Source organism: Cheilinus undulatus, linkage group 12 (genome assembly GCF_018320785.1).
Source record: "Cheilinus undulatus linkage group 12, ASM1832078v1, whole genome shotgun sequence".
Lineage (NCBI taxonomy): Eukaryota > Metazoa > Chordata > Actinopteri > Labriformes > Labridae > Cheilinus > Cheilinus undulatus.
The window spans coordinates 48,028,334-48,050,467 of NC_054876.1; the positions used below are offsets into that span (position 1 = coordinate 48,028,334).

At 40.9% G+C, this 22,134-nt stretch overlaps 1 protein-coding gene across 5 annotated transcripts in view; it reads left to right on the forward strand.

Moving 5' to 3' along the window:
• Nucleotides 1-22,134, forward strand: part of si:dkeyp-23e4.3 (rho GTPase-activating protein 7) — a 179,453-nt gene that overhangs the window by 113,410 nt on the left and 43,909 nt on the right. Inside the window, exon 1 of one of the 5 annotated variants that reach the window (XM_041801676.1) lies at nucleotides 2,177-2,364. The exons of the other annotated variants lie outside the window; for them this stretch is intronic. Within the exon in view, the coding sequence (XP_041657610.1) occupies nucleotides 2,352-2,364 (13 nt within the window). The 5' untranslated portion in view covers nucleotides 2,177-2,351. Of the gene's footprint in view, nucleotides 1-2,176; nucleotides 2,365-22,134 lie in introns of those variants that run through there. 5 annotated transcript variants of the gene reach the window in all.

Here is a 22,134-nt window from a genome sequence, read left to right on the forward strand (position 1 = left end):
TGAATATATCCTAAATAAATGTCTCTTCTGTTGTAGATGCAACACTTGGCCTTGTTGCCAGAGAGAGTACGATTGTCTTCCTTTCCACTCTTCTTCTGTGACCCTCGACAGATTGTGAGAAAGTCCATTAGTTGTTTACATACTCCCACTTTCTCCTCCTCCACTTGTGAATTAATGTAGCGAATCAGACAGAGCTCTTTGCTCTCCTCTGAGGGAGTTACTCACATTTAAAATCCCATAATCAAACACCTACGTGTTAAATGGAAGACCATTAGCCCTAATGGTAAACCTTGGACTGCGTCGAGATGGAAACCTTGAAGAAGTGCAGACTGTTAGGGCACAGGAAGAACTTGATCCTGTCTGAGATAAGAGCCATTTTTCTATTCAGATGTCTGTCCGTCATTCAGTCCTCAGTAGCTGTTTTTCAGATCTCACAATCACTCAGAAGGTCAGAGCTGGAAGGAAGCTTTCAGTCTGGAAGAGAGGAGACTTTCTTTGTTCACTCAACCTATTATCTGTAGTTTTATCTTTTCATGGATTGTACTGAAGACCCCTAGAATATCATTTTTGGTATAAGCTTCCTTACAGATGTAACTGAGGTGAAAGTCTGCAGAAGCTGCAGAAAAATGTTAAAACAGTGATGAATGCTAGACTTCAACTGAATGGATGCATTTATAGGAGGGACGTGTCAGCAGATGTCTGTCACATGTGCAGGTGGTGATTATATATGAGGGTTTTTGTTAAGTAAACGGGGCCTGCACATACACTGGTGGCCTTGGATGTTTAACCTTTTTACTTATTTTTATTTAAGTCAGTATTTAGTAGTCACCTTTGGTTGCAATCACAGCACTGAGTCTGTGTGGAAAGGTCTCAATCAGGCTCAAACATCCATAATTTTACTCCATTCTTCTTTGCAAAACTGCTCAAGCTCTGTCAGGTTGCACGAGGATCAGGTCTGAACAGCCCTTTTCAAGTCCAGCCACAAATTCTCTATTGGATTGAGGTCTGGGCTTTGACTCGGTCACTCCAGAACATTTCTACCATTTATGTGTGTCTTTTTCTGTAGTTCTCTTGCAGCCTGGATACGATTGCCCTCCAGGATTTTCCTCTATTTTTCTGCATTCATTTTACCCCATACCTCTACAAGCCTTCCAGGGCTGGCTGCTGAGAAGCATCCCCCCAGCATGATGCTGACACCACTGTGCTCCACAGTGGGGATTGCGTGCTTGGGGTTAATATTGTTTGGCGTCTTCTCTGATGGCCTGAAATCACAATTTTGGTCTCATCAGACCAAAGAACTTCCTTCCTCTTGACCATGGAGTCTCCCACATGCCTTCTGGTGAACTCTAGTCCAGATTAAATCTTAGTTTTCTCTTTGCCACTCCCCCATAAAGCTCTGACTGCTGAAGAACCCAGCCAACAGTTGTTGTCTGCAGAGTCTCACCATCTCAGCTGCTGAAGCTTGGAACTCCTTCAGAGTAGTCATAGGTGTCTTGGTGGCCTCTCTCATTAGTCTCCCTCTTAGGATGGCCTGATCGAGGCAGATTTACACATGTGCCATAGTCCTTCAGTTCTTCATGATGGATTTAACTGAACTCTGGGGATGTTCAGAGCCTTGGATTTTTTTTTTGTCTCCATCCCCTGACTTAGACCTTTCAACAACCTTCTTTCTAAATTGCTTGGAGTGTTCCTTTGTCTTCATGGTGTAATGGTAGTCAGGAGTACTGACTGACCAGCGACTGGACCTTCCAGACACAGGTGTCTTTATACTACAGTCACTGAGACTGTAACCCTAAGGGGTTGACTACTTTTAGGCACACTTTTTAGGTGTGTTGGCCTCAGTGAAAATGTTCGGACAGCCTCGTAACAGATTTGAAGACTCCGGCTGTATAGAAATAGGAAGTCGTTCAAATTCATCATTTCCTTTCAGGGAATTTCAACCACATTAATCTCCGTCAGATTTTATCTCCTAAATTCAACCGGCCTGCTCATGACTTCTCCCTCGTCTCAAACACAAAGTCATCTCAGTCTCTTCAGGCAGGCGCTCATATGTCTGTACTGAAGCCCAAAGGTTATTTTTAGGCACCCCCTCCCCTCCCCTCTCCTCCCTTTGGTGTTCAGATGGTCCAGTCCGGGCTAGAGGAAGGGGAGTGGTAGGGGAAAGGGGAAATCTTCAACAATGACTTCATTAATGTGATGCCCGCCATGACCAGAACGACTGGACTCTACCGCTTTGTACCAGCGCTGGATTTATGTCTTTCACTTTGGATTAAACCCTTCAAACTTCTCTTGATTCTATGTCGATTTCTCGGCAGTGAAATGGAAGTTTGCTGAAGTTTCCTTCATCCAGCATGTTGATCACAAGTGAGTATCTGTTCTAATACAGAACAACTAGTGTGGTGTGTTATGTGACAGGCAGAGCTCCTCTATTCTGCATGTTTTCTTTCTGAAGACAATTGACAATTAGTGCTTGATGACATCCATTAAGAAGATGATTGCTTAATTAGCTTAACGAGTGGCATTTAATGAGGACCTGATTGAGCCTTGATTAGACAGAGAATGGCTCCTGGGTTACTTATGAAAGTCTCTTCTAGTAGACGGCACATTAACAGGTACATAAGAGGCTGGAGAGATGCTTCACCACGACTTTAACCTCCTTCATTTTCATGCTTTATGTGTCAGAAGTCCCAAGAGTACAGCGTTGTTTTTGAAGCACAAGAATCCGAAACACTCCGTAACACTGAGAGTTCTTTGTCATTTGTAGGCCGTGGGTCTGAAAACATCACGAGCAAAGTTTTGAACTCTGGTAGAATAAAAGCTTTTTTCTCCTGCAGGAAGAGCGTAGGAATCACCCTGAATGTGTGTGGGTTACTTCTAAAATGTGATCTTGTGTAGCCTATGGTTAACCTGCAAAAGAAAACGGCACATTTTCAAACTTGGCAGCATGAATGTGAACCTAAAAGTTTTAAACAATTTGTAGTAATGCAGCCCTCAAAAAGGAGATGTTCAAAAAGTTGGTTTTATCTTTGACCTCGTAGCTTTAGTTAAGAGTCTTCAGGGCTGTAGCTCAAATTTATGCTTGACCTTAATACTCATTAAATAAATATTCTAGAAACATGTAAAATACTCACATATTCCAAGTTATTCTAGCAAAATCCTTCAATGTGTAGTAATGCGTTGCTTGGGAACTTTGCCCTTAAAGACAGAGGTTCAAATAAGGCCTGTGGCTCCCTCCCTGCATGTCTTACCCCACCCTCTCCCTTTTAAATAAATAAAAAGAGACTCTATTTACAGTTCATCATTACACATTTGTTTTTGTGGTGCATGGCTGCTGCATAATGATGGATTCATTTTCATTTTGCTGTGCAGATTAAGGTCAGACTTACAGCATAAATATTGTGTTTCACAGTGGCGATGCGTGCACATCACGCCAAAAATCTTGAGGACAAGCTATTTTTAGAGTTAGCTTAGCATGTCTTACCCAAAATAGACAGGGAAATGATCAATAGAGAGTCAGATTTACTTTGTTTTACCAATATTGTATGTCTGCATTGGGGGAATATGTTACAGACAAGAGAAACAGCACAGCCACACTTCTGATTTGTGATTTTCAAAGTAAAAGCTGGGTTGGCATTTCTGTGGTGAAACCTACCTAGGTGTAACCTGACACGCTAGATGGATTTGTGAAACTAAACTAAGTGTTTGGGAAAGAGCAGAGGCTTTGAAAAAACTCGGAGTGTGATTGGATAAACGTTCTGTCTGTCACATCTCTACGGGCCAATCAGAGCAACAAAACACGTGATGTAACTGCGACCGAAGTGCACGTGAGCAGCTACCGAAGAATCACGCAAACCACGGCGGCTGAAGACATGTCAGTACACGACTTTTGTCGTTTTTGAAAAGAAAACAGCTCACTGCTGTTCTTTGTTCTTCTTTTAACAAAGAAATGTTGTCAAGTTCTGATAAAGCTGGCGCTGGAGAAGCATCCACGCCAATCTGCAAGCAGTACTGCAAGCAGTACTGAATGCATAGTACTGCACCTCGTTGCTGATTGGTCCTGTCACTTTCTAACTGGGCCCAAACTGTTCAGACGGGAGCTTTGCAAGATGGATTTGTCAGTGAGAAACATGGGAACAGGTGAATCTATCTGCTTTGCAAGGATAGCCTGGGTGGTAAAACCCGTGGATGGTGAAGGTTAACCCTTGTGCCCTCCTCAAATTTACTACCCTTGGGACACCTTCAAGGCAAAAATGTACACGTACAGAAAAACTGCCATTAAATCATCTTATGTCAATATTTTTTTCTACCTTTTGCCTCAAAAATCTCTTTAACAACTTCAGACCTGCTCAAATCTAACAAACATTAAATAATTTTCAAGATTTAACCCTTTAACCCTTAAAATGCCAGTTTGATTATTTGAAATATTTTATTTTTTACTAAAAAACAGAAAGTGAATTATTTTCCATATAATAAATAGTAGAAAGATGGGGCTTTGGTGCTGATGAGAGTCTTGGATGGGTCAGAGATTAGCAACAAAATTGATTTGATTGTATTTGTATTTTTTATGTAGTGCCAGCTTTAACATACAGGCACCCTCTGGACACCTTTAAGGCAAAAATGTACATGTTAAAAAAAAAACTGCTATTAAATCAGCATACATCATTATTTTTTTCTACTTTTTTTTCATAAATCTTTAAAAAAACACTTCAGACTTGCTCAAAACGACAAAAAAAGTCAAGAATTCTCAGAATTTTAACACTTTTTATGCCAGTTTGATTATTTGAATTATTTCTTTTTTACAGCAAAAAATGCAAAAAGTGAATTTTTTTCCATATAATAAATAGTAGAAAGATTGGGCTTGGGGGGTGATGAGAGTCTTGGATGGGTCAAAGATTAACAACAAAATTGATTTGATTGCATTAATATTTTTTACGTAATGTCAGAAATACCCTCTTGACATCTTCAAGGCATAAATGCCCCCATTGACTTCCATTAAAACCAGGTTTTTAAATCTCACTGTCACTGCAGTATAAAATCATGCATTCTTTAATGTCAGCATTCCAATGTAAAGAAATCTAATGAAATTTGACATTTTTACCGTATTCCACCAGATTCAAACATTTACTCATTGTAGGACCATGCACCAAATTCTTGTATTTTTGCCTGTTATAATATGGAGAGTTTTTGTGTGAGTTTAAAAGGGTTAAAATTCTGAGAATTATTGAATGTTTGGTAGTTTTGAGCAAGTCTGAAATCGTCAGAGAGATTTATGAAAAAAAGTAGAAAAAAATATTGATGTATGCTGATTTAATGGCAATTTTTGTACGTGTACATTTTTGCCTTGTAGGTGTCCAGAGGGTACAAAATTCACTGAGAGAGTCTGAATGACATTTAAGAGTAAAACATGTTGGATTTCAAAAATTTCACTAGAAAGAAAAGTTCCTGTAAAAAATTCATGCCACAAGCTGTAAAACTGACAAAATGATCACAAATTACAAAAAAAAAAAAGAAATTTGAGAAAAATGGCCAAAAATGCCCGAGGAGGGCACAAGGGTTAATAAGAGAAAGTGAAGGTGAAATGGAGAGGACATCAGGTGAAGAGCTCTTACATTAAATAATCCCTTCTGTATAGTTTAGCTTGGCTTCTTGACAGCTGGTTTCCAGCCCAGCTGTGTCGTATCTGTTTCTATGAAATTACACCCATGCTCCTCCAGTTTGCTCCACCGTAACCGGAGATTGTTTATCTGAAGTCAGCGAAGCCATCTTTCCGCTGGCACAGAGGTTCACGGCCGACTGTTGTTAGCAACCGAGGGCAACAGCAGGCAGGAATGATTATATTGTACCTACGTATGAGCTAATGCAGCAATAAGAGCCAGCTGAGGTCCAGCCAAGTTGAATCAGAGTGTGTAAACCAAATGTATGCAGAATCTAAAACCATGTTATGGTGGGAAAGCAGAGCAAACACCAGGCATGATTGGATTAATCACTCTGTATAGGTAGGCTGTTGTCCTGGCTGATTATCTGTTATTTAAATTAATCTCATGTATGAATGTATCCTCTAGTATTTTCATGCCCCTATCCCAGCCTTCCTGGAACATGGTGCAGGTTTTAAATTCAGAATGTGTTTATACTTCCAAAAAATAAGGTTTGGGACTTTAAATTTCTTGTGTTTGTGCTGTGTTCAGTTGAAGAAAGGTTGAAAAGAAGTTGAAAATACTGTACTGTATTGTGTATAGTGCTGAGTGGAACATGTAACTGTCTTTTAAGTATTTCTAATGAGCTATAACTGTTACCCTAAATATTCTATGTGCTTGATCATGATTCTTCTTCAAACGGATGTTTTGGCGAACATTTCTGCATCACTGACTGATAAAGGTGAGGCTTCCTGTCCTCGGTTTATCACTTAATCTCTGCCAGTTGGTGGAGAATGTAACCTGACTCTGACAGGGATATCTGACAGCAGCTGTAGCTCTCAGGGACAATAGGTAGGCATCCCGAGCATCGTCATCAGAGTCCTTCTCATATTTTCAATGTTAACGAAGGAATTCCTGTTACTGAGGGGTTTAGGAGATCTGTGAAGGTCACTTTTGAAAATCTCACCTTTCCAGCCGACACATGGCCAACATCCATCCAGTCTGTCATGGCCGTTACCTCCAACCATTCAGTACTGAAACGTTTCCAGGGTGAAATTTTGATTGTGGTGCCTAGAGTGTCGATTTTTGTTTGATTTTTGTGAGCATTACAGCAAAATTCTGGTATAGTGACAACCCTCATCAGTAATGTAAGTTCCCTGTAAAACTGAAAATAATGCAAAGGAATGAACTTGTCTTTCTCTTCCATTAATAACTGAGGAATATGTTCATTAACAAAGGAAAGCAGAACTCGCAGCACAAGCTTCGTTCACAAGCTCCGCTCCTGTAAATGGCTTTGTGTCGTAGCAATCTGTGGGAGTAAATTGCCTCTGATGGCACGATAATTGCCAATAAACATCAAGGACTTCAACCTTCACAACCCCACAGACCATTTCAACCATCATTAGAAATGTAAATCTTTAAAAGCATCAAGCATATGAAACTATTCAAAGCTCCTGTGAGGAGGTTTTAACTGGTTATGGCATGGACTGAAGTTCTGAGATCCGTTTATGAGCTACATGAGCAAATGGCCTGATCACTTTTTCTTTGACATAACGTTTCATGCATTTGTCATGAGGGATTAGACCAGCTCAAAAAACCCAGCATAACTTATTTTTTTTTAGGATTTCCATGTCAAAAAGTTGTAAATTTATTACACTTTGCAAAGTGACCATCTTCTACCAGATGAAACCCGGCTGCTCAAACTGAATGTCTCTGGTTGGTTGATATGGAAGCAGGGGGCCAATCAGAGATGTCTTGGTGATACTCTATGACTGTGGGTAGTTTAGCCTAGTGTTGTACTTAAGACCACACTATCCGAGACCAAGACTTGCCCAAAACCAGAGGGCAACGAGACCAAGATTTTTGGGGTTGAGACCGAGTCAAGGCCGAGTAAAAATGCTCGAGTCAGAGACAAAACAAAGACATTCAAAATGTGGTCTTGGGACCAGTCTCAAGCCCAAGACTGTTCTTGAGTACTACAACACTAGTTGGCTCTTTTTTCCTGAGGTTAAGTCAGGACAGGCATGGGAGCATATGCCGGTTTGGCACTTTGCCGTGTCCTGCTGATTGCCATCATCCAGGCCAGCACCAGGCTCACACCTCATCTCTTCCCAGCTGACCCCTCCACATCGCCCCATGCACAAATCCAAGTTTATCTCAGCCTTGCAGTCAGCAGATCGATGGATTACGCTGCCAAGAACTGCGCTACGACTTCAACACTCGCACCATACACAGACACAGATTCAATGGCAGCATCCACGACATCCCCAAATACCTGGATCTCCTCACCAAATGACGTTCCACAGTTCGCTGCCCCCGTTAACTCATTATCCAGTCCATACTAGTACTGAAGAGTATTGGGGCTAAGACTCACCCCTGCCTCAGCCCAGAATCCTCTGGGAAGAAGTCGGAGGTGGAGCCACCACACCTCACAGCACTCTCTTTACCAGAATACAGGGCAACATCCGCTCCAGAAGGCTTCTCTACTATTTGGTTTGGACCCCCAAAAGTCTTGGTCTTGTCTAGGTCACACTCTGGTCTCTGGCAAGTCTTGGTCTCGGATAGTGCGGTCGTGAGTACAACACTACTGTAGGGCGTACAAGTTTGACTAGCAATCTCAACAATCTTGTTGAAGGTCATATTGTGTACCTGCAGGAATCAAATCAGTTAAATTTGAATAAAAGCGAATCAGATATTTTCAGTCTTTTCAAATGGGAAGGAGCCCGTTAACAAGAGATTTTGCAACAACCAAATACATGCTATTTTTAACAGAAAATAAGTATTAAATTACTAATCATAGTTTTCTATATAAGGGCATATCAGCAGGATAAATACATTTTTAATAAACTTAGTCCAGATAAGATGGTCTTTACTGTGAGAGAAGGCTAAAGTCTTGCTTCATCAGGGATTTTTGTCTCCAGTGAAATAAATACTACATCGTGCACACACAATAAGCCACTGCTGCCTTCCATGACTGCAGACTTCCTAAACCTAACCGTACCGCGCTGACAGGACTGACGGGGGAATACCATCACAGAAACAGTAGATAGGAAGAGAGGAACATCGATCACCATTTTGACAGCTGGCATACCTCAGATCTCCACCTCTCAGGTCCTCTGAGATGCCCCCCAGCAGCTTCCTGAAGTGCAGTACATGCACTTTATCCTCCAGCAGGCACGCAGGGATCAGCGGGCGTAAAAATGGTGTGAAAACCCTGAACAGTGGGTTAAATATTAAGCTTTGAGAGAATGAAGCTGCTGAGAACTATCGCTAAGCATGCAAGAACAGAGTAAGGTGAGAGTTTGTCTTTGGGCTTTTGCAGATTTGGCTTTTCAGTGTATAAGAACAAAACGATATAAAGGTAGTCCATGCAGAAATACAGGATGTTAACAGGCTGGAGTAGTTTAGCCTTTAAGGTGGCTGGATTGTAAAAATTAAAGTTGTAGTAGTTAAACCCCTCAGTTTAGAGTTGGGGTTAAAATGCTGTGATGAAGTATGTTTTATTTTTAATAGGGATGCCCCCTTTAAGGCTTTTTCATGCTAATAACATGTGAGATTGGCTGTAACTAATATTCACCATATTTTGTCTGCTTCCATATCAGCTGCTTTCAGCGGTCTGTCAATCTACTTAGCTTTGTAGTGCACTAGGTTCTCCAGCAGATGGCAGCGTACCTTCTTGTTTCAGTTGAGCAAACTTGTTTACAATGTTGGTTTGGTTCTTTCGTGCTGGTTTGATAAATGTATACCAACCTCTGGACCAAACAACCCAACCAAAACTGCTGAAATGATGGGTCTTGGTGTGCTTACAATTTGCATTCATAATCTGCCGATATTCAGGCCTATTGGTGAGCTTTTTCCTTGCACAGCATGCATTTTGTTCTGACTGTGAATGTTCCAGCGTGAACAGAGACCAAACTTGACATGAATATGCACCAGTGAAACAAACTTGTGCATGATTTACACCCTTATTCACACCAAAATAAGGGTGGGAAACACCCTTATTTTAATGATACTACACTATACACCACTGATCATCAACTGGCGGCCTGGGGGCCATATCAGGCCCCCCAAAGCTTCCTGTCTGGCCCCCTAAAGATCATTAAATTTAGAAAAGGAGAAAAAGATGTGGTTTTAAGACTGTCCTTTGGCTTTAAATGTCTGCAGCTGTTAAATCCATCCCACAAACAATTCATGTTGAAAAAGTTTGAGAATGACTAAACATTTGATCTGTTTGACAGAAATTTACAGTCACAATTAGTAGATATTTAAAAGGTTGGCAGAAGAGCTGCAAAAGTAACCAGATAAAGTTGTGAAAAGAGGTTAAAAGGTGGCAAAAAAATTGGTTAAAGGGTTTAAAGGGGTTAGAGAATTGCGAAAAACTGGGTTAAAGAGGCAAAAAGTATCAAAAATGGGCTAAAAGTGGCAAAAATACATAAAAAAATAGCCTGGTAAATTAGTGAAAAGGTATTCAAGAATGGCACACAAGGGAAATAATTGGCAGGAAAGTTGCAGAAGGGGGCTAAAGAATAGCAAAAGTAGGTGAAAAGTGGCAAAAATTGGTTAAAAGTTGCAACTATTGTTGAAAAAATGTAAAGAAAAGAGGCTAAAGAGTGACAAAAATAGAAGAAAAGTGGCAAAAATGGATAAGAGTGGCGCAAAGGGATAAAACATGCAAGAAAAGTGGTTTAAAGGAGTTAAAAAATGGTTGAAATTGGGTTAAAGAGGCCAAAAAGGGTTAAAATGAGTTTATACTGGTGCTTAATCATGATAGTGGAGGCCCCAGTCTCTGGGATTTTCTGGGGTTCAGCCAACTTTGTTGTCAGACCCGTCTCCTTGTGGTCTAGACAACAGGGATAGATCTCACTGGTCATGCCTAAAAATGTCCTGTGTTTTGAAAGAAAGAACAAATATGCTAACAAGACCAAAATATTGATTGAGTTTTTGTGTGTTTAAAAGTCCAGCCCCCAGAGTTTCTGTCCAGACTAAATCTGGCCCTTGATGACCCCTGCTATACACAAAGCTTTGTTTAGCTGCAGACACCTGAGTATTAACCAGGTGATCAGAGCATTTACTCTTGGCCTTATTTTCAATAATTCTATTGTGAATTTCTCATAAAAAATAAGTGGATAATGATTGGATGTTTATCAATCTTGCTGTCTAATTTGAATTGATTTTAATGCTAATGGCATACATCTGCACATTTGCAAGAAGTATAGTCAGTGATGATGGGGTGGAGGCCTCAAAGACGATGTATGATGCATTTCATAAGCACAGCAGGAACTCACATAAAATGGCTCAAAGAAAACTAAGGAAAATGAACCCTTAGGTATACCTAGGTTCATTCTTTGCATTCTGTTTTGGAATTCTTGACCCAGTTTGTGTTCTGTTAATGCGATTAGCATGAAACTGCACTAAGATGTGCATTCTTGCTCATCTTTAATTTTTCAGGCCAAATCATTACATTGACCTGTTTGGTATTGTGCATAGGAAAAATACTCACGTATCCTTTGGGGATAAAACTTGCCCATTTAAACCCATTATAATTGCTTATTTTGATTGCAGATTTGCAATATCATGCATCTCTGTTACCTAGTGGCGTGCACAGACTTTTTCAAGGGCAGGGGTGAAAAGAAAAAAAGGGCACATACAGCGCGTTCTCGCCTCTGAAGAGGGCACTAAGTTTGGCGTGTTTTCAGGGCACTTTAGACATGTTTATATGTTCCACAAATGGCACATTATATAGCCTTAAAACAAACTAACTAGACAGATACTCAAGTTAGTTTGTAGTTAGGATCAGCATCCACAAGAACTGTGTAGTATAAACGTTGGACTGTGAAGAACACACAGAAATAAATAAATAAATCCCTAGGGGGTCTGGGGGTCTTCCCCCAGAACATTTTCAATGAAGTAGATGCCATTTCCTGTATTCTAGTGCATTTTAACACCATATTAGCACCAGATAATCCAAACTGGTTCTGTGAGATATAGTTCTGGCTCAATAAAGATCAAAAAAGGGCCCAACATCAAACTCATTGCAGCAGTAACGTTTCATAGTATTTCTTGGTCCTAATGTCTTCTGGAGTTGAGGGTTTTTTTTTTTTTTTTTCACCCAAGAGGGCAGTTTAGTGTGTTTTGCCGATGAGGAGGGTACTTAAACACACCTTTTTGCCACCCAAGTGGGCAGTTTATCATGTTTTAACCAGCCAAGGGGGCAGTTTAGTGTGTTTTGCCAACCAGGAGGGCACTTTAGCACGCGTTTTTCAACAATTGGGCCACGAGGGGGGCGGTTGCCCCCCTTTGCGACCACCAACCCCCCCTTGTGACCACCAACCCCCCCATGGCCCAATTGTTGAAAAACGTGTGCTAAAGTGCCCTCTTGGGAGCCAAAATGTGTGTTAAAATGGCATCTTGGGCCCTCGTGCCCACCCCCCCCCACCCCCCGTGCACACCACTGGTGTTCAGACGGTTTGGTCCGTTTGACCAAGAGAGCGGTGTGAATGCGAATCAAACCAAAGGAAAGTGCAATAATGTTGCCACTTCTGTTCCAAAACGGACCGAGTCCCCCGGACTATCAGGTGTGAAAATGAAAATTGTCTGTGGTTGTTGGTATGAATATAAACTTGGGTTTTGCATGTTAGATATGAGAAACTGCAACTCTGAAGCGCCACTCCAACGTGCTTCGTTGAGAATATGCTGCAGGTCTGTGTTCAAGGCCGGTGCTGCCAAACCGCATCAATACCCATTGATCAGAAATCTCCAAACAGGAAGTCAAAATTTCAAACGATGATTAGAACTGGAGATGATTACAAAAACTAAATCAATCAATAAAAAAATCTGAAGATAACCATATAAAGTAGGGGTCAAAATGTTTCCTAGGAGTCCATCTTTAGCATGATTTCCACCAATTTCTAGACACTGCACAAAAAATGAAAATGCATAAAACTTGATGTTGGTGGTAATTGATGACTTAAGACCATCTTTGATAATAAAAATAAAAAAATCCACTCAGCATTTTTATATGGAAAATATCTCATTCTGCTGAATTAAAAATTGAACAAACTGGCATTTAAAGGGTTAAAAACACATACAGTCATGACAACAACCACGGATTTGCTCTGTCATGATCAGAACAGGAAGTGATAACAGAAAAAAAAGTTTTTTTAAATAATATAAATCTTGAATTTTAGCATTTAAAGTAGGTGCAGAGAAAGTCCCCTAGGAATATTTAAATATACCGCTGTATATGCTATAATGTGTGTAACTGTTTAAGGCAGTGATACTCAATGTGGCTCTTTTGTGATGATTTGTGGCTCTTTTATGTCTTAATTTCAAAAAATTATACCACTTGTTTCCTACTTTTTCTTGCCCTTTTTTGCCACTCTTGACTGCTTTTTGCCCATTTAAGTCACGTTTCATTCATTTTTTTGCCAAGTTTGCCACTTTTGGACCATTTTTGCCACCTGGAACTCATTTTTTTGTCACTTCTCACCCATTTTTTTCTACTTTCTGACCATTTTTTCACTTTTTCTCCCCATTTTCACCCATTTTTACCCATTTTTGATGCATTCTGACCATTTCTGGCACCCTTAACTTATTTTTATTGCTACTTCAAGCCATTTTTGCCACTTTTCACCACTTAGATTGTGGCTCTTGCAAAGGTAATTTTCAACAGTTTGGCTCTTTGGTTGTGCAGGGTTGAGTAATGCTGGTTTTAAAGGGATGCCTAAGGGTTAAATTCCATCATAGTTTGATCAAAAGGGAAATTCATGAGGAAAAAGTTGGAAACATACTTAATGTTCCCCAGCTATCAGAAAGTCTTAAATCAACCAAATTTCAGTAAAAAGTAGTCCGCTTATTTAAATGTCAGCTTTGCAAACCAAAAAAGCTTCAACACCCAAACAGCGAAATGTCAGAAATTAAATTCAATATTCCAGTTCCTTCAGAAATCCTAAAATCATCCGTGTTTTTCTGCCTTGTTTGTGCTGCTTCACATTAAAGCTCTGCCGCCCAGACGAGCATAAACACCCAAACACAAACGCTTCGCTGAGCACGTAACGTCTCCATCCCCCGCTCCCCCTCAGCATCATGAAACACGTCCTGCTTCTCGGCGCTAGCAGGGTGGAGCTGAGCTAATCTCACTTCCAAATCTCTTATCAGAGCCCAGAGGGGCCGAAGCACCGCTTCCTCAGAGACAAAGTCATTTGAGAAGGGAAGAGGCCGTTGCTTTCTGTGGTCGCACTGAAGCTGAGAGAGCAGATAGCATCGCTTACGTAAATGCTAACCGAGTGGAGAGGGGGTCGACATAGGGAGCAGATTTAAACGTATTGTTGTTTCTGACAGGTGTGGAGTGTTTAGTTCCTCGCTAAACTCATTTTTCAGGTGGTAATTGGGTCAGGCATGAATGAGGGTCATTCCTTTGACTGTACTTTGTTCTCTAACCTTCATGTTTATCCCTCAAAGAATGGCTTATTTATTTGTTCACGCCTAGCTTTTAGAACTTAATGCCATCAGAGACTCGCTCAGCTTTACCTCCAGGCTGGTTTCCTCCTTCTGCATTGTCAGACGTAGTTTTCTTTAAGTTTCTCATAAATCACTGATGTCTTAGCTGGCAGCTCTGGCGTCATGTGGAAATGTAGGCCACATTTACATGAAAACAAACCACTGCTTATGGATTTGTTTTACTTTCTCAGTTCCTAGAAGTTCTGCATTCAAACAGCAAAGCGTTGATAATGACTGGCATGAAAATGGATCCACAGTAATGACAGGAACTTTGCAGGGCAGTACTTATGCCAGGTCTGGAGCTGGTGGTGTGACTTTGTGTCTTCCAGCTACTAATGTGCAAATGTTGCTTCTACTTTTTCCATTTGATAACCCTGTGTCTGAGCTCTGCGGGCAGTTCCTTTAACCTCATGGCGTGGTTTTTGCTCTTATATGCATTGTCAGCTGTGAGGCCTTCTATAGAGAGGTCCTATCAAATCATGTCAAATTAGCTTAATTTACCACATGTGGACTCCTATTGAGTGTGGAAACATCTCAGCAAAGATCAAGAGAAGTGGGGGGCATTTGAGCTAAATTTCAGGGGTTTTTTTCAAAGGGTCTGAATACTTATGCCCCCTGGGTTAGTCAAGCAGCGTGCTTTGATTTCCATTTGGATAGACACATTAATGACAATGCATACTGAATATAATAAAATTAGTTCAAAAGCATATAAACCACAGTAGCATGAACCTCAATATGAGGGTGCAACAAGCTTTAAGCTATAAAGGAGGAGGCTGGGGTGGAGGAGGTTAAGCTCTGCCAGCAGCAGCATGATGCATGAGCATTAACGCAAGCAGGGACTAGTGAGACGTACGTTACATTTAAATACGCCGCTGTGTTGAGAAAAAAGAGCTGTGATTGGTTGTGGGAGCTGGGAGGCGATAATTGGGATCAGCTAGCTGTCAGCTGATCACGGCTGGGAGTTTAACTACCTGAGCTTCACAGTGTTAATTTCGTGATAAAGGACCTTTTTCAACGAGGAGGACGTAACGAGGACAGACTTCAGAAATGGATTACTGATGACAAAAACTCTGTTGAAAGGTAGATGACTTTTTGTTACAAAGACGAGACTAAAATGTCCGTGTCGGACTGACAGACATTCAGGTTCTGTGATATTTCTCATCTGTGTGTCTGACCTGCTGTCTGTTAAAACAACCAGAGGAGGAAGAGGAGGAGGAGCCTGGGTGTGAAGCAGTGTGACAGAGAAAGGAGCTGATTGGTAGATAAAACACGTCACTCTTCTCTGTATTCTAGTGGTAGAAATTAAACTGAAATGCAGCCAGCCTACCGTTGAATTGCTGAAAAACTCCATCAGCTGTTATGTAGCGTAGACTCCTTATATTAGCTTGTGTTGCTGCTGTACAGTAATCCTCCTCAGTCTTGGTCAGAGTTGTAGTGATTTAAAAAAAACCTCCAAAACCTTGTACTATGTCCTGTTAGTTAAAAACATTAATCTAAAGTTGAAAATCGGCTTAAGGGCTGCACGGTGGCGCAGGAGTTAGCGCTGTTGCCTCACAGCAAGAAGGTTCCTGTTTTACTTCCCAGTCAGGGCGTTTCTGCGTGGAGTTTGCATGTTCTCTGTGTGCATGCGTGTTTCTCTGCGGGTAATCCGGCCCCCCACCACCAAAAACATGCTCGTTAGGTTAATTGGTGACTCTCATTGGCTGTAGGTGTGAATGTGAGCGTGTCTCTATATGTCACCCATGTGATTGACAGGCGACCAGTCCAGGGTGCACCCGCCTCTCGCCCAGCAGCATTTTGGGTGTGTTTCTATTCAAAGTTTTGGAGTTTATAGAGTTTGAAAGACGCACGCCCGGTCGAGGAGACGAGTCGGAGCGTAACAGAGAGAAAGACAGCGAGAATACTCACAATGCTGGGAGGAATAGAGGAATATTCACCCTCTGCCATGACTTCCAGTCGTCCGGTGAGACCACGGGTGCTTCCGCCATGACAGTCCACACGTAGCGAAGCCAACGCTTTGCTTCACCGTGTCTCCACCCCACTGGGGAGGGAGTAATTGGCAAATTAGATTTTGGGAGTGATCTGGATCACCGTCTGGATTCAGGAATGTTTTTAAAGGATTCTTCACTATTGGGAGAGAGGGCTGATGGTGGAGGTCTGCGCTCTCTGAGTGCTTTTCTAGTTTTTTTTTTACAGTTTGGCAAATTTCCTTAAGAGAGAAAATATGACATAGTTGAAGTAAAGACTAAAGTGTAAGGACCTTTTTATCAACTATAACTGGACTAAAACTATGAAGGGTGAACAGGACTAAAATGTGACTAGAACTAAAATTATTTTTGTTTTAAGACTAAATCTAAAAATGTCTGCCAAATTTTGCACTGGAGTTTAATATGCAAACATTATTAAAATTCTGTCTTCAGTTTGTCATGATGGAGTGCTGACTGTGGAATAATGAGAATGGAAATTAAATTTTCTACCATAGAATCAGGCTGCAGCTTTATTACAGAAAATGACTGCTTCTTGCAGAATGTAGAAAAATGAATCTGAGATTTGTGGTTTTATATCCTGATTTTTGACACACCCCAGCACCTCCAGTCCTTTTCTATCCACCGCTGCCCTGCAGTGATTTAGGTTTGAATGCTTTACTCAAGGACTGAGATAACTCAAATAATAACCTTTAACTCTCTCCTCTGAAATGTTTCCCTTCAGGCTTTCAGGACAGTAACCTCAAACATTTCAGCAGAGGATTCTTCTCTGAGCTCCGACAGGGGTCGCCTTAAAGCAGGAAGTAAAGTGGAAAACTGGTTTAAACAACAACAGCTTTTAACTCCTGACCCTGAAGGTTGCAGAGATGACAGTGTGTATTTTTCTAGTGTTAGTTACACATCAGGACAGCGCTTTGAGTGGTGTGGGCGCCTTGCTAAATTGAGGGCTCTAACTGTGGTACATCCACATATCCCTGGATTTACAGATCCCCTCACGGACATGTGAGAACGCCGCTTGGCAAGCACACTTGATCCTTTTTCTATCTCGAGTGTCACATCTCCATCGTGATGCCAGAGCGCCGGCTCAGCACTCAGTCGTTTAAGCAGTGGGGCTTTAACACTTGAATTCTATAACTGCTGCAGTAGATTAGCCATGGGGGCTCTCATTTACATAAAGAACATAAAACCTGACAATAACCGATCTTTAATGCTCATGAGGTGGTGAAGAGCCACAGACAGGGTGATTATAAACTAAACATTTAGGCTGCGTTCACACCCTGATCACTTGGAGAGGTTGTTTAAAAATAAAGGAGCGTTCGCTTTCACAATAAAGCTCACTTAGAGGAGGTCTTCACTCGCTTTAAATCAAAACCTGGAGCGGTATGGTTTCACTAATAAGCAGGGGCGTAACACGGGGGGAAAAGGGTACTTATTACCTGGGCCCACAGTAGGAAGGGGCCTTTGAGAAGCCCACGGTGAAAAGTGACATTTTATTTAATTTTCTTAGCATTTATTGTCATTATTGAATCAAAATGACGATATGAATCTTCAACAGACTGAAATTAGTATCAAATAGAGCAGCGTTACTCAACCCTACTCAACCAAAGAGCCACATTGTTGAAAAATACCTTGGCAAGAGCCACAATCTAAGTGGTCAAAAGTGGCAAGAACAGGTAAAAGTGGCAATTAAAATAAGTTAAAGGTGGCAAAAATGGTCAAAAAGCAGCAAAAAAGGGTGAACAGGGGCAAATATAGGGGAAAAAAGTGGCAAAAAGAACAGAAAGTGGCAAAATGTGGGTGAGAAGTGACAAAAAAATGTGTTACAGATGGCAAAAATGGTCATAAAGTGGGAAAACGTGACAAAAATGTGTGGAAAGTGACTAAAATGAGCAAAAAAAAACAGCAAAGAGTGGCAAAAAATGGGGGAAAAAAGTGGCATTCAATGTAAAAGAGGGTAGATTAAATGGTGGAAAGGGGCAAAATGGGGAAAAAATTGCAAATAGTTAAAAGCAGGATAAAAGAGTCAAAAACTGGACAAAAGAAGTGTCAAAAGTGGCTTAAAGCAGTAAAAAATGATTAAAAGTGGCAAAAAAATGCAAATAAGGGCAATAAAAATATACAGACAAATGTAAAAGTTGACAATTAAAGCCAACAAGAATCAAACTGATTAATGTGACTTGCAATGGATCATTTCTGAGGTCAAAGTTTCCCTTTTTTTAAGATTTTCTGGGGGAATAATGTTTCAAATTAAGACATAAAAGAGCTACATTTTACCACTGAAATAGAGTAAAATACAATACTGGGGGCCCCTGCTCCCCCCTAAAAATTGTCAACATGCTGTGGTCCAGCACTGCAAAACAATGCAAGTAAATTTAGTAAAAATAGTGCTCATCAATGGGGAATTTATGGTCCAAAAATGCATTAAAATGCAGTGATTTCTGTAAAAATGAGGCGTTTGTTGCTTGGTAAGCCAGTTAAGGGGGGCCCAGTGTAATATTCTTTCTAGGGGCCCTGAATCGCTAGCTACGCCCCTCGTCAGAAGGACAGCAGCTAGTGGACTCATCACACCCTGAAGCTACTGGTGTAAGCAGCAGCAGTAATAATCCGACCCCAGTTTTAAAAAAGTCGGGATGGAAAAATGTCAGAATGCAAAGATTGTCAGATCTCATATTTTATTCACAATAAACATAAATAAGATATCAGATGTTGAAACTGAGACATTTCAACATTTCATAAAAATATTAGCTTGTTTGAATTTGATTGAAGCAACACATCTCAAAAAAGTAGGGATGTGGCTATGCTCACCATTGTGTAGCATCCCTTCTTTCTTTCATCCCTTCAGTCTGTAAATGTTTGGGAAGGGTGGAGACCAGTTGCTATAGTTTTGGGAGAGGAATGTTGTCCCATTCTTGCCTGATCTCGCTGTTTAACAGTCCTGGGTCTCCTTCCTAGATTTTTGTTTTATAATGCTCTGATGGTTTTCTTTGCTGAAAGGCCGCTTCAGCACTCTTCTCCTGTAAATTCAAATTCTTTAACCCCCTGAGATTTGTCATCTCGTTTTTGAGGAGATCCTTTAGACAAAAACGCACATTTTAAATATAGGTTTACAAACCATTGCATAGAGCACAAAACAAACAAAACAGTACATGACAGGAGTAACACAGTACATCACAAAACAAGACAATATGAAACATAAAGAAAACAAACAAAAACATGAAAAGAACTATCAAGTAGTGATAGGCATAGACCTCAGGAGATCCTTCTTGTGGCAAATGTGAGCTAGAGTAGTTTATCCATTCACAGCAAGTCATCAGCTTTCTGTACTTCCACGAGTATAATAATTTTAAAGGAAAAGCAGTGATTCACTGGTTCATTATCTGCTCAGTAGTGGAGCAAAGTGAGGAGAAGTGCTGATTAACAGCCTGAGAAATTTGAAGAGGGTCCTGAAGTATTGCATTGTTTTCATAGTAATTTGATTTAGCATTTCTAATGAAGCCATGCTGTTGTGATGGATGTGTATGTACTTCAGCACATATGCATGGCCTTTAAAGACTATATGTTCCTCAGCACTGACAGTTCTTCTCCAGATGTTACAGCTGCCCACGCCACAGACACTAATGCAACCCCAGACCATCAGAGATGCAGCCTTTAGAGCTGAGCCAGGAGAACAAGCTGGATGCTCCCTCTCCTCTTTCGTCTGCAGGACACGGCGTCCATGCTGTCCAAAAAGGAATTTGACATTTCAATTCCTCTGACCACAGAACAGTTTTCCATTTTGCTTCAGTCTATTTTAGGTGAGCTTTGGCCCAGAGAAGACAGCGGTGTTTCTGGATTGTGTTGATATACGGCTTCCTCTTCCTCTTGGCATGATCCAGCTTTAACTTGCATTTTTGGATGGTGCGGCCAACTGCAGTAATTTCCAGTACAGAATCATGCCTGGTTTTAAGGCAGTGTCACCTGAGGTCCCAAACATCACCAGCATCACCAGTAGTGACCTTCGGCCTTATCCCTTGTACACAAAGATTCCTCTAAAATTTTGTATTTCTATGTTGAGAAAATCATCCCGCAACTGTTAGATATAGTTTATTTTATTGCAAATGGGTGAACCTCTGCCCATCTTTACTTCTGAGAGACTCTGGCTCTCTACAACGCTCCTTTTATACCCAGTCATGTTAGTGATCAGTTGGCCCAATTTATAACAAAATGCTCCTCCAGCTGTTTTTCATTCCTACCACTTACTTTTCCAGCCTTTTGTTGCCCCATTCCTACTTTTTGAGATGTGTTGCTGCCATGAGATCATGTTTTCACGAAATGGTAAAATGTCTCAGATTCAACATCTGATCTGTTTTTCATATTATATTGTGAGTAAAACACATGGGCTTAGTTCAGTGGTTCTCAAATGGTGTGGCTAGGCACACTAGCGTGTCTTAAGGCTAGTCTAGGTGTGCCGGGGGAATTTTTACAATAAACTATTACTACAACTTTATGGCAAGAACTGTAACCAGGCCTGCCCACAGATCTGGACCCCTGAAAACCCCCAGAGAATGGGACCTCCCCAGTTGGGATTTATTGATGATATCAGAGCATGTGTGTTGGATCAGTAGCATTGGCACTAGCATCCTGGCTAACAGTTACCTCTTTAAGAGCTGAAAAGCATGGCGAGTCATTATTGGGTTGAATTGGTGTTAAAGTTATTCATTTGTGCTATTTTTAACCAAGTTAAACAATTTTTCTACCCATTTTTGCCACTCATTTTGACTGCTTTTTTGCCACTTCTTTTTACTACTTTTGACCCATTTTTGCCACTTTTTTTGAAAATTTTTACCACATTTAACCCATTTTTGCTACCTTTTTGCCCATTTTGCACAATTTTGCTATTTTTTTGGCCATTTTTTGCCCACTTTTGCCCTTTTTCTTATCACTTTTATCCCATTTTTACCACCTTTTTACACAGTTAATCCTTTTAGGCTGATTATAACCCATTTTTGCAAATATTTTGACACTTTCAATGAGTTTTGGCCAATTTCAACCCATTGGTTGGCTACTTTTTACCAATTTTTGCCCATTTCTGACTTTGTTTAGCCACTTTTTGCCTAATTTTGCCATGTTTTGTCATCACCTTTAACCCATTTTGCCCACTTTTGCCATGTCCATGATCGCCCAGTTGGCTGGGCCCCAGAAAGCTCTCCCCTTTATCCCCCCCTTATGGGCCGCCTTGACTGTAACATTATTTAAAAAGTTTATTTTGTATCGATTTAAAAATGGTGTGCCTTGAGATTTTGGCTTAACCTTAGGTGTGCCTTGGGCAAAAAAAGTTTGAAAACCACTGGCTTAGGAGATTTGCAAACTATTGCAAACCTCTGTTTTTATTTCCATTTTACTCAGCGCCCCAGCTTTTTTGGAATTGATGCTGTATTCAGTGATTTTGTGGGCAAATTCAATTACTTTCTCAGTCCTAGAGGTGCAGAAAAATCTTTGCATTGACCCTTTAATCTGTAATATTTTGCCGGTTTATGAGCTTTAGCGCTGTCGTTTCCTCTCTGACATTTCTGTGATTGCCATATCTGTTCATTTTGCCACCAGTGTTTACATTTCTGGACCATCTGCTTCGTGTCATGTTGTTCTCTTCACCCCCAGGCTGCCTGGGAGAACAACATGGCCACATCCTGGGCCGAGTTTCCACCCTGCTGTCAAGTGAATTTTCCTGCAAACTTTTGAAAAGTCCCCAAAAATAAGATGTGAATTATATGCTTTCCATTCATCCCTGCAGGAGGGAATAAGCAGGCAGTAAAAAGGCACAAAAAGCGTTTGAAGAGCCGATCCGTCATGGCCAAACTACTGTTGTTGTTCTTTAGCAGAGACTAATGTCGGCCATATTTCATGCTGTCTGAATATGAAAACAAGGATTGCCCTTGGCGGTGTTCATGGAGAGAGAGCAGGTTTTACATTTCAGGGAGGTTTGTGTTGGACAAATATTTTCAGACCTCTCAGAAAATCCAAATCCTCCTCTGAGCCGA